The sequence below is a fragment of the Rana temporaria genome, chromosome 8 (assembly GCF_905171775.1).
Source record: "Rana temporaria chromosome 8, aRanTem1.1, whole genome shotgun sequence".
Lineage (NCBI taxonomy): Eukaryota > Metazoa > Chordata > Amphibia > Anura > Ranidae > Rana > Rana temporaria.
The window spans coordinates 774,114-791,669 of record NC_053496.1 but is presented as its reverse complement, the minus strand read 5'-3'; the positions used below and the strand labels follow the sequence as shown (position 1 = coordinate 791,669).

Here is a 17,556-nt window from a genome sequence, read left to right as displayed (position 1 = left end):
TGTGCCAATTGTCCCCACTGTGCCATACATTGTCACCACTGTGCCCTTTAATGGTCGCCGCTGTGCCAATTGTCCCCACTGTGCCCTGTAAATTGCGTTCCCCCCCCCGCCCGGCACTTACCTTTACTGGAGTCAGGCATCCACGTCCCACGATGTCTTCTCCCGCCCTCCCTCGATGACTGACAGGCGTCTCAGCCAATCAGGTTACAGGTAGCCAGAACCGGCCAACCTGATTGGCTGAGACGCCTGTCATCTTATTCAAGGGGCGTACAGTCTGTGCGCTCCGAGAATAAGCTTCCGGGACCCGAGGGCTGTATTGGGAAAGCCTATCAGAGCTGTTGGCTTTGATAGACATTTCCTTACAGCCAACCAGCTGGCGTTATTCAGATGGCCGGACATTGAGCGCCGACCATCTGAATAACAGCGGCAGCGGCGAAAATAACATCGATTCGTGCAATGCATGGATCTATGTTATTTCACTCAGTGGCAGTGAGAGCCAGAGGGGGCGGCGCTCCAGCGCTCTCTATGGACGAACCGCCACTGGCTGACAATGCTGCTCAGTACGGCGGTCACCCTGGGACAGGAAGCGGGATAATGTTGGGATTTCCAGGTTAAAATAAAAGAAAACAAGTGTGAAAAAAGAAAACCAACGCCGCCGTCACATAATAAGCTGAAATGCTATAAATGTGAGAAGTCCGGGGGCGGGCTCTGCAAAGGAACCAATCAGCTTCCAGGCTTTATTGTCAAAGTTTAACTGAACAAGCTAAAGAGAGAAGCTGAGCAATGGCAGCCGCTCCATGAAACGCGCAGTGGCACCGCCCCCTCCAAATCCATGTACCCGCCCACTAATCTACATACAGGCACCGCCCCCGAATCCATGTACCCGCCCCCTAATTTACATACAGGCACCGCCCCCCCGAATCCATGTACCCGCCCACTAATCTACATACAGGCACCGCCCCCTCCTAATCCATGTACCCGCCCCCTAATCTACATACAGGCACCGCCCCCCCCAAATCCATGTACCCGACCACTAATCTACATACAGGCACCGCCCCCGAATCCATGTACCCGCCCCCTAATCTACATACAGGCACCGCCCCCCCGAATCCATGTACCCGCCCACTAATCTACATACAGGCACCGCCCCCTCCTAATCCATGTACCCGCCCCCTAATCTACATACAGGCACCGCCACCCCGAATCCATGTACCTGCCCACTAATCTACATACAGGCACCGCCCCCCCCAAATCCATGTACCCGCCCCCTAATCTACATACAGGCACCGCCCCCCCGAATCCATGTACCCGCCCCCTAATCTACATACAGGCACCGCCCCCCCCCGAATCCATGTACCCGACCACTAATCTACATACAGGCACCGCCCCCGAATCCATGTACCCGCCCCCTAATCTACATACAGGCACCGCCCCCCCCGAATCCATGTACCCACCCACTAATCTACATACAGGCACCGCCCCCTCCTAATCCATGTACCCGCCCCCTAATCTACATACAGGCACCGCCACCCCGAATCCATGTACCTGCCCACTAATCTACATACAGGCACCGCCCCCCCCAAATCCATGTACCCACCCACTAATCTACATACAGGCACTGCCCCCTCCTAATCCATGTACCCACCCACTAATCTACATACAGGCACCGCCCCCCCGAATCCATGTACCCACCCACTAATCTACATACAGGCACCGCCCCCCCGAATCCATGTACCCACCCACTAATCTACATACAGGCACCGCCCCCCGAATCCATGTACCTGCCCCCTAATCTACATACAGGGCGCCGGACGCATGGAGTCCAATGGGGCTTTTCTTTATTTTGAAGCACATGATTAGAGCCTGAGGTTCTAATTGGCTCTAAGAAAGGGTGGGCTCAGGGCGCAGAGCATTGCGCCCTGATCCCACCCAGTTGTGTGACAATAGCAAATTAATATTCATCAATGTCTTCCTGCTTCTGCTCCCGGCCAATCAGAAAGCAGATCTGGAGACCTGCTTGGCCAGGGAGTCTTAGGGCTTCCCAACCAATCGGGTCTCAGGACTCACATCCTGTACGGCCTGGGAGGAGAAGCAACGGCCCTGACTTTTCCCTCGGCAAGCTGCAGCAGATGGAGGGGTGGAGGGGCAGAGGGGCAGCTTCCAGGAGCCCCACCCCCGATCCGGCACCACCTCCTAAGGTAAGGACATGGGCAGCCACCTTCCCGCGTGTGTTCTTCCATCCCCCACATCCCTGTATATTGTGTTCAAGATGCCCATCTAAGGGTTGTGTGAAAGATCTATACTTCCCGCTGTCTCCACTGATTGTGGAAGGGAGTTCCACATCCTTACTGCTCTGACAGTAAAGAACCCTTCTGTCCAACTTCATTGAGTCGCAGCATTTCGTCTTCAGCTCTCTGAGACTCTGAATAGTTTTCTCCCCGTAATATCATCGCCCTTCAGCCCTTCGTTTGTAGATCTCTATCATATCTCCTCCCAGCGTCTCTTCTTCGGGGAGAATGTTTAGTGCTTGTAGTTGTTCCTCGTAACTGAGCTCCTCCCTTCCCCGTAGCTGAGATCCTCCCCCATAGCTGAGCTCCTCCAACCTCCATAGCTGAGCTCCTCCCTCCGTCATAGCTGAACTCCTCCCTCCCCCAGAACTGAGCTCCCCCCATAGCTGAGCTCCTCCCTCCCCCATAGCTGAGCTCCTCCCTCCCCAGAACTGAGCTCCTCCCTCCCCCATAGCTGAGCTCCTCCCTCCCCCATAGCTGAGCTCCTCCCTCCCCCAGAACTGAGCTTCCCCCCATAGCTGAGCTCCCCCCCATAGCTGAGCTCCTCTAACCCCCATAGGTGGGCTCCTCCCCCATAGCTTAGCTCCTCCCTCCTCCATAGCTTAGCTCCTCCCTCCCCATAGCTGAGCTCCTCCCTTCCCCAGAACTGAGCTTTCCCCCATAGCTGAGCTCCTCTAACCCCCATAGGTGGGCTCCTCCCCCATAGCTTAGCTCCTCCCTCCTCCATAGCTTAGCTCCTCCCTACTCCATAACTGAGTTCCTCCCTCCTCCAAAGCTGAGCTCCTCCCTCCGTCATAGCTGAGCTCCTCCCTCCCCCATAGCTGAGCTCCTCCCTCCCCCACAGCTGAGCTCCTCCAACCCCCATAGCTGAGCTCCTCCCTCCCCCATAGCTGAGCTCCTCCCTCCCCCATAGCTGAGCTCCTCCCTCCTCCATAGCTGAGCTCCTCCCTCCCCCATAGCTGAGCTTCTCCCTCCCCCATAGCTGAGCTCCTCCCTCCCCCATAGCTGAGCTCCTCCCTCCCCCATAGCTGAGCTCCTCCAACCCCCTTATTATCTCAGTTGGCCTTCTCTAGATTCTCTCCAGTTCCAGCACATCTTTCCTGAGGACTGGTGACCAGAACTGGACGGAATACTCCAGATGTGGCCGGACCAGAGTCTTGATTAGAATTATAGTCCTACCTCTGGGCATAGGCGTGCGCACAGGGTGTGCCAGGTGTGCCCAGGCACACCCTAATCACCCTTTACAGCACAGATTCCCCCTACTTTGCTGGCTTCCCCCTGCAGTGCTACCAGCTTCCCTCCTCTCCCGCCAGCTGTTGTAGGATGTTTTAGGATGTGTGGAGGAAGGTGCCGGTAAATATGTAATTGGCCATCTCCTTCCCCTTCTGAATGAACTTTGTGAGTGATCAGTACTGTGTGTTTGAGCTTTGGGGTGCACACCCTAATGCAATACACTGCGCACACCTCTGGGGTAGATACTCTTTTCAATGCATGATGATTAGGAATTCATCTTTTAGAAAACATGCAGAGATATTTTGGCCAGCTTGCAGTAAAACCTCGGGGCATCACATGCTCTTACCCCCCCCCACCCCCGCCCCCCGTGGGTTGTCACCGAAGGGTTGCCTGGTGTCACTCACATGTCTGCAGATACAGAAGACAAACGCAGACTCCCTTCTTCATGTCTCCAAATGTTGATAGAAAATCTCTTCTGATTATAGAAAAAGAAAAACAAAATGTAACAAAAAGTAACAAAAAGTAACAAAAAGTAACAAAATGTAACAAAATGTAACAAAATGTAACAAAATGTAACAACAAGTAACATTTCCTGTGATGAAGATTTGTATCCAACCCGGGAAATGATAAAATTGGAGCAAAGTGACCGATCATCTCCAGTGCGGGGAAAACCGATCACACATATTACAATCCACATCCTTCACATACAAATCTTATCCTAAAATATGAAAATAAATCTTTGTACTGCCTGAATATTGATCGGTGATCAGAGAACACAAGTCTGATCAATACAAGACTCCCGCCTGCGGGTGACCCCAACACCCCATCCAGAGATACACAGATTTCCTGGAGGGGGAGACACCGGGGGGGGGGAGAAGATTACTAATATTAGGATACTGATAGACAGATAGATAGATAGATAGATAGATAGATAGATAGATAGATAGATAGATAGATAGATAGATAGATAGATAGATAGACAGACAGACAGATAGATATATCAGTATCAGTATCCTGTCTATCTATCAGTATCCTAATATTAGTAATCTTCTTTCTTCCCCCCCAGGAAGTCTGTTTATCTCTGGATGGGGTGTTGGGGTCACCGGCAGGCGGGAGTCTTGTATCGATCAGACTTGTGTTCTATGATCACCGATCAATATTCAGGCTGTACAAAGATTTATTTTCATATTTTAGGGCCGGATAAGATTTGTATGTGCAGATAGATAGATAGATAGATAGATAGATAGATAGATAGATAGATAGATAGATAGATAGATAGATAGATAGATAGATAGATAGATAGATAGATAGAGAATATAGAGATAGATAGACAGATAGACAGACAGACAGACAGACAGACAGACAGACAGACAGATAGACAGATAGATAGATAGATAGATAGATAGATAGATAGATAGATAGATAGATAACAAGATAGATAGACAGCATGCATACTCTATCTGTATTATATTTTTCTTCCTTTCTTTCTTTCTTTCTAGATAGATAGATAAATAAATATAGACACATATAGATATAGATAGATAAATATAGATACATATAGATACATATAGATAAATATAGATACATATAGATAAATATAGATAAATATAGATACATATAGATAAATATAGATAAATATAGATACATATAGATAAATATAGATACATATAGATAAATATAGATAAATATAGATACATATAGATACATATAGATACATATAGATACATATAGATACATATAGATACATATAGATAAATATAGATACATATAGATACATATAGATAAATATAGATACATATAGATACATATAGATACATATAGATACATATAGATACATATAGATACATATAGATACATATAGATAAATATAGATACATATAGATAAATATAGATACATATAGATAAATATAGATACATATAGATAAATATAGATAAATATAGATACATATAGATACATATAGATACATATAGATACATATAGATAAATATAGATACATATAGATACATATAGATAAATATAGATACATATAGATACATATAGATAAATATAGATACATATAGATACATATAGATACATATAGATACATATAGAGAACTCTATTTATTTATCATTGTTTTTCTCTCACGGATAATGTTTTAGAATAATATTGATCTTTATCTATCACCTCTCCAGGATAAAGTTCTATTGTATAAAATTGTATTTTGGATTTTTTTTGGCATCAGATGGGAAAAGAATGAGATCAGACACCCCTCGTCCCGTACAATATGTGGGGTGACATATGGGGTGTCCGGTACAATATGTGGGGGACATGTGGGGTGTCCTGTACCATATTTGGGGGGACATATGGGGCGCTCGGTACCATTTTTGGGGGGACATATGGGGCGCTTGGTACAATATTTGGGGGGACATATGGGGCGCTCGGTACAATATTTGGGGGGACATATGGGGCGCTTGGTGCCATATTTGGGGGGACATATGGGGCACTCGGTGCCATATTTGGGGGGACATATGGGGCACTCGGTACAATATTTGGGGGGACATGTGGGGCGCTCGGTACCATATTTGGTGGGACATGTGGGGCGCTCGGTACCATATTTGGGAGGACATGTGGGGCGCTCGGTACCATATTTGGGAGGACATGTGGGGCGCTCGGTACCATATTTGGGGGGACATATGGGGCGCTCGGAACCGTATTTGGGGGGACATATGGGGCGCTCGGTACCATATTTGGGGGGACATGTGGGGCGCTCGGTACCATATTTGGGGGGACATATGGGGCGCTCGGAACCGTATTTGGGGGGACATATGGGGCGCTCGGTACCATATTTGGGGGGACATGTGGGGCGCTCGGTACCATATTTGGGATGACGTGGGGCGCTCGGTACCATATTTGGGAGGACATGTGGGGCGCTCGGTACCATATTTGGGGGGACATGTGGGGCGCTCGGTACCATATTTGGGGGGACATATGGGGCGCTTGGTACCATATTTGGGGGGACATATGGGGCGCTCGGTACCATATTTGGGGGGACATATGGGGCGCTTGGTACCATATTTGGGGGGACATGTGGGGCGCTCGGTACCATATTTGGGGGGACATATGGGGCGCTCGGTACCATATTTGGGGGGACATATGGGGCGCTTGGTACCATATTTGGGAGGACATGTGGGGCGCTCGATACCATATTTGGGGGGACATGTGGGGCGCTCGGTACCATATTTGGGGGGACATGTGGGGGGCTCGGTACCATATTTGGGGGGACATGTGGGGGGCTCGGTACCATATTTGGGGGGACATGTGGGGCGCTCGGGACCATATTTGGGGGGACATGTGGGGCGCTCGGTACCATATTTGGGGGACATGTGGGGCGCTCGGTACCATATTTGGGGGGACATATGGGGCACTCGGTACCATATTTGGGGGGACATGTGGGGGGCTCGGTACCATATTTGGGGGGACATGTGGGGCGCTCGGGACCATATTTGGGGGGACATGTGGGGCGCTCGGTACCATATTTGGGGGACATGTGGGGCACTCGGTACCATATTTGGGGGGACATGTGGGGCGCTCGGGACCATATTTGGGGGGACATGTGGGGCGCTCGGGACCATATTTGGGGGGACATGTGGGGCGCTCGGTACCATATTTGGGGGGACATATGGGGCACTCGGTACCATATTTGGGGGACATGTGGGGCGCTCGGTACCATATTTGGGGGGACATATGGGGCACTCGGTACCATATTTGGGAGGACATGTGGGGCGCTCGATACCATATTTGGGAGGACATGTGGGGCGCTCGATACCATATTTGGGGGGACATATGGGGCGCTCGGTACCATATTTGGGGGGACATGTGGGGCGCTCGGTACCATATTTGGGGGGAAGATTTTTTGGTTACATTGTGTACAGATTTTGGATACAACAATCAGAGATATTTCCTGTCACATCCTAGAATTTGATGTACGGTGTCGGTGCGCAGGGTGTGAAGGGCGTTGGGGTCGTGAAGGGCGCGCGGGTCGGAGCGGCAGACCGCAGTGCGTTTGATTCTGGCAGACGGAGGACTGGGGGGGTCTGAAGTGGTTTTGTGGGTACCCCCCTCCCCCATCTTCCGCTCCTAGTATCCTCTCTCCCAGCGCACACCATCGAACGTTTCCTGTTGTTGTGGGGAGACCACAGCCAATCAGGAGAGACGACGAGGCACAGCGGAGAGGAATATAGGAAGGAGAGGCGACGGAGACCACAGGTGGGGGGAGGGGGGGGGCATAGAAAATATATCAAAGACACCCAGAAAATCTGTGCAGGAGCAGAACGTGATTCAGATTCCTAAATCTCAGATGATTTGTAGAAGTGGCCGATTCCGGGACCCGGGCCTGCTATTGGACAGTGAGGAGCTCTTCTCCCGGTCACTCTGCCCTCTCCTCCTATCAGCACCTGCCCCCTAGATGCCCTCCTAGTCCGATGACCAGTCCTGGACTCGCCCCCCCCCAGCCCCTGATTGGACAGCGAGGAGCTCTTCTCCCGGTCACTCTGCCCTCTCCTCCTATCAGCACCTGCCCCCTAGATGCCCTCCTAGTCCGATGACCAGTCCTGGACTCGCCCCCCCCAGCCCCTGATTGGACAGCGAGGAGCTCTTCTCCCGGTCACTCTGCCCTCTCCTCCTATCAGCACCTGCCCCCTAGATGCCCTCCTAGTCCGATGACCAGTCCTGGACTCGCCCCCCCCAGCCCCTGATTGGACAGCGAGGAGCTCTTCTCCCGGTCACTCTGCCCTCTCCTCCTATCAGCACCTGCCCCCTAGATGCCCTCCTAGTCCGATGACCAGTCCTGGACTCGCCCCCCCCAGCCCCTGATTGGACAGCGAGGAGCTCTTCTCCCGGTCACTCTGCCCTCTCCTCCTATCAGCACCTGCCCCCTAGATGCCCTCCTAGTCCGATGACCAGTCCTGGTCAATCTCCACTTCCAATCAGATAACGCCTTGTATTTATAAAAAAATAATGAATATATAAAAAGGAATATAATAATTATCACAAGAGATGATCAATGTGTAAAGAATATATAAAATATATATAAGAAATTGATGACCCGCCAACCACCGTGGAAGTGATTTCACAACAAAATAAATGATATAAATCAGTGTATCGCAGCAAAAAAAAAAAAAAAAAAAAAAATTTATATATTGTGAATTTGAATCCAAAATACAATAAATTAATGTACATTTATTTGTTTATTTATTGGGGGGGGGGTGGGATTTATATTCACAATATATAAATATTTTGTATTGTTTTTGCTGCGTGACACTGATTTATATCATTCAAAAATAATCCTCATTTTCTCACAGCGGAGAATTGAAGACGTGGGGGGGGGAGGGGATTTAAAAAATAAATTAAAAAAAGAAAGAAAATTACTTTTGGGAAAATAAATATTTACAAAGTCATCTCATTGACAGTGACCTACTATTGCCACATGGCCATATTAGGTCAATGTACTTGGCCATGTGGTCATATTAGGTCACTGGGGCAGATTCAGGTACCGCTGCGCACTCCTTATGGAGGCGCAGCGTCCCGTTTTTGCCCTGCGCCCCCGCAAATTATTTGCGCTACGCTTCATTCACGAAGCAGTAGCCACGTAATTTGCGTGGGCGCTCCTCAAAAATGCCCGGCGTAAGGGTGCGTAATTTAAATGATCCCGTAGGGGCCGTGGATCATTTAAATTAGGCGCGTTCCCGCGCTGAACGTAGTGCGCATGCTCCGTCGGGAAACTTTCCCTACGTGCATTGTGGCAAATGACGTCGCAAGGACGTCATTTGCTTCAAAGTGAACGTGAATGGCGTCCAGCGCCATTCACGATTCACTTACGCAAACAACGTAAAATTTTAAATTTGCGACGCGGGAACGACGGGTATACGTAGCATTGGCTGCCCCTGCTATTAGCAGGAGCAGCTTTACGCGAAACCCGACGTACGCAAACAACGTAAACTGCGTACGCAGTGCTCGCGTAGGGTTGTAAATCGGCGTTAGTATGCAATTTGCATACTATACGCTGACCACAACGGGAACGCCCCCTAGCGGCCATCGCAAGAATGCAGCCTACGATATGACGGCATAAGAGCCTTATGCCAGTCATATCTTAGGCTGCAGTCGGCGTAACGAGGTTCCTGAATCAGGAGCATTCGAAACGCCGGCGCAAGTAAGCAATTGTGCTGCGTAACTATGGTTACGCAGACGCAATTGCTTCTTGAATCTGGGCCAATGTACTTGGCCATGTGGTCATATTAGGTCGATGTTCTTGTCCATGTGGCCATATTAGGTCAATGTTCTTAGCCATGTGGCCCTATTAGGTCAATGTTCTTGTCCATGTGGCCATATTAGGTCAATGTTCTTGGCCATGTGGCCATATTAGGTCAATGTTCTTGTCCATGTGGCCATATTAGGTCAATGTTCTTGTCCATGTGGTCATATTAGGTCGATGTTCTTGTCCATGTGGCCATATTAGGTCAATGTTCTTAGCCATATGGCCATATTAGGTCAATGTTCTTAGCCATGTGGCCATATTAGATCAATGTACTTGTCCATGTGGCCATATTAGGTCAATGTTCTTGGCCATGTGGCCATATTAGGTCAATGTTCTTGTCCATGTGGCCATATTAGGTCAATGTTCTTGTCCATGTGGCCATATTAGGTCAATGTTCTTGGCCATGTGGCCATATTAGGTCAATGTTCTTGGCCATGTGGCCATATTAGGTCAATGTTCTTAGCCATGTGGCCCTATTAGGTCAATGTTCTTGTCCATGTGGCCATATTAGGTCAATGTTCTTAGCCATGTGGCCCTATTAGGTCAATGTTCTTGTCCATGTGGCCCTATTAGGTCAATGTTCTTGTCCATGTGGCCATATTAGGTCAATGTTCTTGTCCATGTGGCCATATTAGGTCAATGTTCTTGTCCATGTGGCCATATTAGGTCAATGTTCTTAGCCATGTGGCCCTATTAGGTCAATGTTCTTGTCCATGTGGCCCTATTAGGTCAATGTTCTTGTCCATGTGGCCATATTAGGTCAATGTACTTGTCCATGTGGCCATATTAGGTCAATGTTCTTGGCCATGTGGCCATATTAGGTCAATGTTCTTGTCCATGTGGCCATATTAGGTCAATGTTCTTAGCCATGTGGCCCTATTAGGTCAATGTTCTTGTCCATGTGGCCATATTAGGTCAATGTTCTTGTCCATGTGGCCCTATTAGGTCAATGTTCTTGTCCATGTGGCCATATTAGGTCAATGTTCTTGGCCATGTGGCCATATTAGGTCAATGTTCTTGGCCATGTGGCCATATTAGGTCAATGTTCTTAGCCATGTGGCCCTATTAGGTCAATGTTCTTGTCCATGTGGCCATATTAGGTCAATGTTCTTAGCCATGTGGCCCTATTAGGTCAATGTTCTTGTCCATGTGGCCCTATTAGGTCAATGTTCTTGTCCATGTGGCCATATTAGGTCAATGTTCTTGTCCATGTGGCCATATTAGGTCGATGTTCTTGTCCATGTGGCCATATTAGGTCAATGTTCTTAGCCATGTGGCCATATTAGGTCAATGTTCTTGGCCATGTGGCCATATTAGGTCAATGTTCTTAGCCATGTGGCCATATTAGGTCAATGTTCTTAGCCATGTGGCCATGTTAGGTCAATGTTCTTGTCCATGTGGCCATATTAGGTCAATGTTCTTAGCCATGTGGCCATATTAGGTCAATGTACTTGGCAATGTGGCCATATTAGGTCAATGTACTTGTCCATGTGGCCATATTAGGTCAATGTTCTTGGCCATGTGGCCCTATTAGGTCAATGTACTTGGCAATGTGGCCATATTAGGTCAATGTTCTTGTCCATGTGGCCATATTAGGTCAATGTTCTTGGCCATGTGGCCCTATTAGGTCAATGTACTTGGCCATGTGGCCATATTAGGTCAATGTTCTTGGCCATGTGGCCATATTAGGTCAATGTTCTTGGCCATGTGGCGATATTAGGTCAATGTTCTTGGCCATGTGGCCATATTAGGTCTTTGTTCTTGGCCATGTGGTCATATTAGGTCAATGTTCTTGGCCATGTGGCCATATTAGGTCAATGTACTTGGCCATGTGGCCATATTAGGTCAATGTTCTTGGCCATGTGGCCACGTTAGGCCAATGTTCTTGGCCATGTGGCCATATTAGGTCAATGTTGTTAGCCATGTGGTCATATTGGGTCTTTGGTATTGACCTTAAAATAGCCTTTTAGCCATATCAGGTGATCGATGTCAAAAGCATCACTGCCTGTTTGTGAACATAACCTCCAGGAGGGGAAACCTCCTGCCCTCAGCTCATAGGTCCAGGAGTGACGGCTACCTTCCAGGTTCAGACTGAAGCCACCATAACCTGTTGAACTTTGGTTGCTTTCTGCCCCCCGGCACCGGTATGGGGCTCTGAGGTCTATTGTCTCACCATGTATGACGGAAGGCTCTGCAGCTGGTGGCTTCTGTGGGTGAGATGGAAAGGAAATCATCTACAGTACGTTGGTAGAGGATTCTTCTCTCAATCCCGAACACAAAGAAAGTCTTTTTCAGATTTCTTATCACAGAAGATTTGTCAACAGGAAGAGGTGGGAGGATGTGAGCGAATCGCGTGGAAAGAGCGAGAAATGAGATTTCCTCTTCCAAGTATCCAAACGCAGACGTCTCAGTTCTAGATCTCTAGATATCTCCATCCAAAGCCGAGTATTATGGGAGGGCGCTTCTAAGAGTAACCATCGCAATATGAAGAAGCCACGGGGTCCGGCTCAGAATTCTCAGACTCTGGACGTCGTTCATCATACTTGTTGTGACAATAGACCATTAAAGGAAAAGTTCACCTTTTTCATAAAAAATGGAGGTGAACTGACACCGGAATCCCTCCGCACCCCTCCAGGTCCCTGCTGAGCTCAGCTGGTTCCATGCCACACTTCTGCTACCCCTACCAGACACTTGTACAGGTCACACACTTATAGCCCCAGCAGGAATGTAGCATCCCCTTTAGACCTACCATTGACTATGTAGTGCAAGGGCCGCCGTCTACCTGATTTGATACTAAATAAATAGATAGATTGGCCCGGATTCACAAAGCACTTACGCCGACGTATCTCGAGATACGCAGCGTAAGTGTAAATGTGCGCCGTCGTATCTGTGCGCCGTGCCCACAAAACTAGATACGCCTGAAAATAGGCTTCCTACGCCGTCGTATCGTGGGCGCATATTTACGCTGGGCGCATTTTCCGCTCCCATTGATTTTCTATGCACATATGCAAATGAGGGAGATACGCCGATTCACGAACGTAGTTGCGCCCGGGGCATAATATACACGGTTTACGTAAGTCGTACGTCCGGCGTAAAGTTATTCCCCATATGGGAGGCGCAACTCATGCAAAGGTATGGACCAAGGAACAGCCGTCGTATCTTTTGTCGTTTACGTAGTACGTGAATATGACTGGGCGTAGGTTACGTTCACGTCGTAGGCAGTGATTCAGCGTATCTTAGGCAGTTGTTTCGACGTGATTCTGAGCATGCGCACTGGGATGCGTCCACGGGACGGCGCATGCATGGGGTCACGCCTCATTAGCATGGCTCACGCCCACTTCCACCTACGCCGGCTTACGCCGAGGGAACCCAGCGTATCTTTAAGAGCGAGTGGGGGCGAGTGCTTGGAGAATCCAGTGCTTGCCTCTGTGCGCTGCGCCGGCGTAGCGTAAAAGAGATACGCTACGCCGGCATAAATATGCGCCGATGTATGTGAATCCGGGCCAATGTTTCAATTTGTCTTCATATATTACATGGTTTTGGTAAGGCCCCTTTCACACTACTGCGACTTCAAAGTCACATGATTTTACCGCGATTTCGTTGGCCGTGATTTTGCCGCCATTTCAGGGAATGCCTGTGTAACTGCCATCATAAATCGGACCAAAGAAGTGCAGGGACCACTTTGAAGTCGTACTACTGTAATAGGAATAGTTGTCATTGGAAATCATGGGAAACGACTCGTCATGCGACTTCGCCGTCACAAATCGCGGGAAAAGTCGTATAAGTGTGAAAGGGGCCTAAACGGGATTGTATAGTGTATTGCTGTCTGAAGGTACAGTAGGACTTTAGATTGAAAGCTCCCTGGGCCAGGGACTGATGTGAATACAGCTGTGTGAATTGTCAGCACTCTATAAACATCTGGAATAAAAAATATAGATATATAAATAATTACTTTTCAAAATGCAATAAGAATCTATATTGCAAAAAAAAAAATCTATATACATTTGCACCGTCTTATGGTTTTCTGCTATTGGATCAGCCGTTATGTCTATGGGGGGGGGGGGGGGTGTATAGATATGTGTGGGGGGGGGCTCTGTGTATTGATGTGTGTGTTTTGTATAGATGTGTGTGGGTGTAGAGCAGTGAATGGAGATGATCGGAGGGCTTGTGGTGGGTTCCTGGTAGGTTTGATCTTCACCAGAGATATATTCTGATTTACCAGCCGCTTCCGAAGTCACATTTACACCTCGAGACCTCCTTCCGCAGAGACGCCGCGAGGTGACATCACACGAATCGCTCGCCCCTACCTTTAGATTGTAAGCTCTTAGGAGTAGGACCCGCCTGACCCCCCTGTATTGAGTTGTATTGTAACTGTACAGCATTTGCAAACTGTTGGCCCTGTATAAATCCTGAATAGTGTTATTAATAAAGTTCTGTAGCCCTACAAAAGGATTGGAGGCCATCAAAAAATGAACCTCCCGGCTTCTGTCTGACCCCTGATGGTGATCCAGACTATCTGATCTGGGGGTGCGTTATAAAAAGTCCGGGGGGCATAATGTCAACACTGTGATAGATATGTAGAGAACGCGCGTTCCCCATTCACTCAGCGCACCTCTGTACCGCGAGTCATAACCCGGAAATAACAACTGACCAGAGGAGGCACCGGAGTGACTGAGAATTCTAGAATGTATTAGGAGGATTAAACAGAACCTGCGCTTCCTTATATCAGGGGTTCCCTTAGATCAGTCTCCCATCAGAGTGCCCCTTTAAATCCGGTGTCCACAACAGAGTCCCCCTTACATCAACTGTCCCAACCAGAGTCCCCCTTACATTTATTGCCCTAATCAGAAACACTCTTACATCAATTGTGCCCATCAGAGTCCCCCTTACATCAGGGTGCCTTTTACATAATTCGTCCTCATCCGAGTTCCCCTTTACATTATTTTTCCCATCAGACTCACCCTTACATCAATTGTCCCCATCTGTCCCCATCAGAGTCCTCCCCCTTATATCAACTGCCCCTATCAAAGCCTTGTAACACTAACGAGTCACATGACATGGGGGGAGGGAAAATGGCTAATTGGGCCCAATTTGGACATTTTCACTTAGGGGTGTCCTGACTTTTGTTGCCAGCGGTTTAGACATTAATGGCTGTGGGTTCAGTTATTTGTTATACAAGCTGTACCCCCCCCCCCCCCTGTGTATACCCCTCCCCCCGTACACTCACTACACAACATTGTAGATACATTCAGGTAGATTGGCCTAACTTTAGGGCGGCCTAGCCTAGCCTTTTTAGGCTACACCGCCGTAAATTAGCTAGACTAGTAGTGATTCTCAATCTACTTACCTGCTAATCTATGGCGGTGTAGCCTAAAACGAGCGGGCATAAGGGCGCCTAATTCAAATGACTGGGAGGGGGGCGTGTTTTATGGTAATGAGGCTTGACCTCACGTTTTTTTACGTTTTTGACTACTGCGCATGCGCCAGGCGCCTACATTTCACAGTGCGCATTGCGGCTAAGTACGCCGTACGGGCCTATTGATTTCGACGTGGATGTAAACGACGTAAATCCCGATTCACGGACGACTTACACAAACGACGTAAAAAATTCGAACCTCGCGGTGGGAACGGCGGCCATACTTTAACATTGTTATTCCACCTAATAGGTGGAATAACTTTAGGCCGCCTGAGGCCTTACGGAAACTACGTAATTCGACTGCGGCGGCCTGGCGTACGTTCGTGAATCGGCGTATCCCCTCATTTACATAATCTACACCGGCCGCAATGGAAGCGCCACCTAGCGGCCATCCGAAAAATTGCAATCTAAGATAGAACGGCGCAAGCCGGCCTATCTTAGCTTTGTTTAAGCGTATCTCTGTTTGAGCATACACTTATACATAGGCCGGCGCAGATTCTGAGTTAGGTCGGCTTATCTACTGATATCTACTGATATGCCGGCCTAACTCTTTCCGAATCTACCTAAAAGTGTAATTTCTTCAGTGTTGTCACATGAAAAGATACAAGAAATGTGTACTTACTTTTGTCAGATACTGTGTTTGCTATCACTAGCCACTATGGCCCGGATTCACATACAGCGGCGTATATTTATGCCCCCGTAGCGTATCTCCTTTACGCTACGCCGACGCAGCGCAGAGAGGCAAGCACTGTATATATTATATTATTATATATATTTTTGTTAAAAAATAATATATATATATATATATATATCATTTTAAACAAAATTGTATTCTTGTTTAATATACATTGTATATATATATATATATATATATATATATATTTATTTATAATATTATATTGCTTTAAACTATGTTTTATTCTTGTTATATATAAATAAATATATATAAAAAATGTGGGGGGGGGGATAAGAGAAGGGGGCTGCTGAACTTTGACCTTGAAATGTGGATTGAAGTTTCCGGGTTCCCAATTTGCAGCAAAGTTTAATAAAATAAAATAAAATAAAAATCTGCGGAAGGATCGGAGGATCTGTCCCAATAGTTCCGCCTGTCACCAATCCTTTCCCAGAATAAAGCTGACAGCGGCGTTTTGCTGGCGATGGAATTATCTTCTCTCTTTGTATTCACCACATAAAAGGACATTTCTGTAATAATAATAAAAGGCCGCAGGCGCAGATATTCCATAGGAAAAAATGAGGACAGCGGGGGAGGGGGGGGGGCCCTATCATAGATTTCGGGGCCTATTTGGCGTGTGTGGGGCCTGCAGAACACGTCACCGCCGCCGTAGCGAGAATCTACCGCCATGTAATTAGGATAACATGAATGAAAAGTCATTTGTTCAATTTTTATATAGAGTCGTGCAATAAGAAAAGCCAGACTCACTTCACTGCAGCAAAAGGAGTGAGACACCAAAACGGTGCGGAGAGGAAAGGAAATTTCTCCACCAAAGTCCTTAATATGATCCATTTAATTAAATAAAGTATAAATGAACTAAACATAATGGCCCGGATTCAGAACGAAGTTACGCTGGTGTATCTATTGATATCTATTGATACGCCGCGTAACTTCCAGGATGCGCCGGCGTATCTTTTTTCTGTATTCAGGAAACAAGATACGTCGGAATTTTGGTAAGATCCGACTGGCGTAAGCCTCTTACACCGTCGTATCTTAGTTGCATATTTACGCTGGCCGCTAGGTGGCGCTTCCGTAGATTTATGCAAGGAATATGCAAATTAGGTAGATACGCCGATTCAGAAACGTACGTCCGCCCGACGCATTTTTTTACGTTGTTTATGTAAGGCTTTTTCCGGCGTAAAGTTACCCCTCATAAAGCAGGAGTAAGTCATGTTAGGTATGGACGTCGGAAACGTACGAACAGCGCCGTATTTTACGTCGTTTGAGTAAGTCGTTCGCGAATAGGGCTGTACGTAAGTTACGTTCCCGTCGAAAGCATTGACAGTTTGCGGCGTAATTTGGAGCATGCGCACTTGGAAACGTTCACGGACGGCGCATGCGCCGTTTGTAAGAAACGTCACTTACGTGGGGTCACAAGTAATTTAAATAAAACACGCCCACATCATCCACATTTGAATTAGGCGGGCTTACGCCGACACATTTACACTACGCCGCCGTAACATAGGGCGCAAGTTCTTTCTGAATACGGAACTTGCGCCCTAAGTTACGGCGGCGTAGTGTATCTGAGATACGATATGCCCGCCGATAGATACGATAATGTATCTGAATCCGGGCCAATATTAGTAGCTATA

At 47.7% G+C, this 17,556-nt stretch overlaps 1 protein-coding gene across 1 annotated transcript in view; it reads right to left on the bottom strand.

Moving 5' to 3' along the window:
• Positions 1–17,556, bottom strand: part of LOC120909824 (T-cell surface glycoprotein CD4-like) — a 69,971-nt gene that overhangs the window by 37,397 nt on the left and 15,018 nt on the right. Inside the window, exon 2 of the mRNA XM_040321552.1 lies at positions 3,926–3,996. Coding sequence (XP_040177486.1) covers positions 3,926–3,968 — 43 coding nt within the window. The 5' untranslated portion in view covers positions 3,969–3,996. The remainder of the gene's footprint in view (positions 1–3,925; positions 3,997–17,556) is intronic.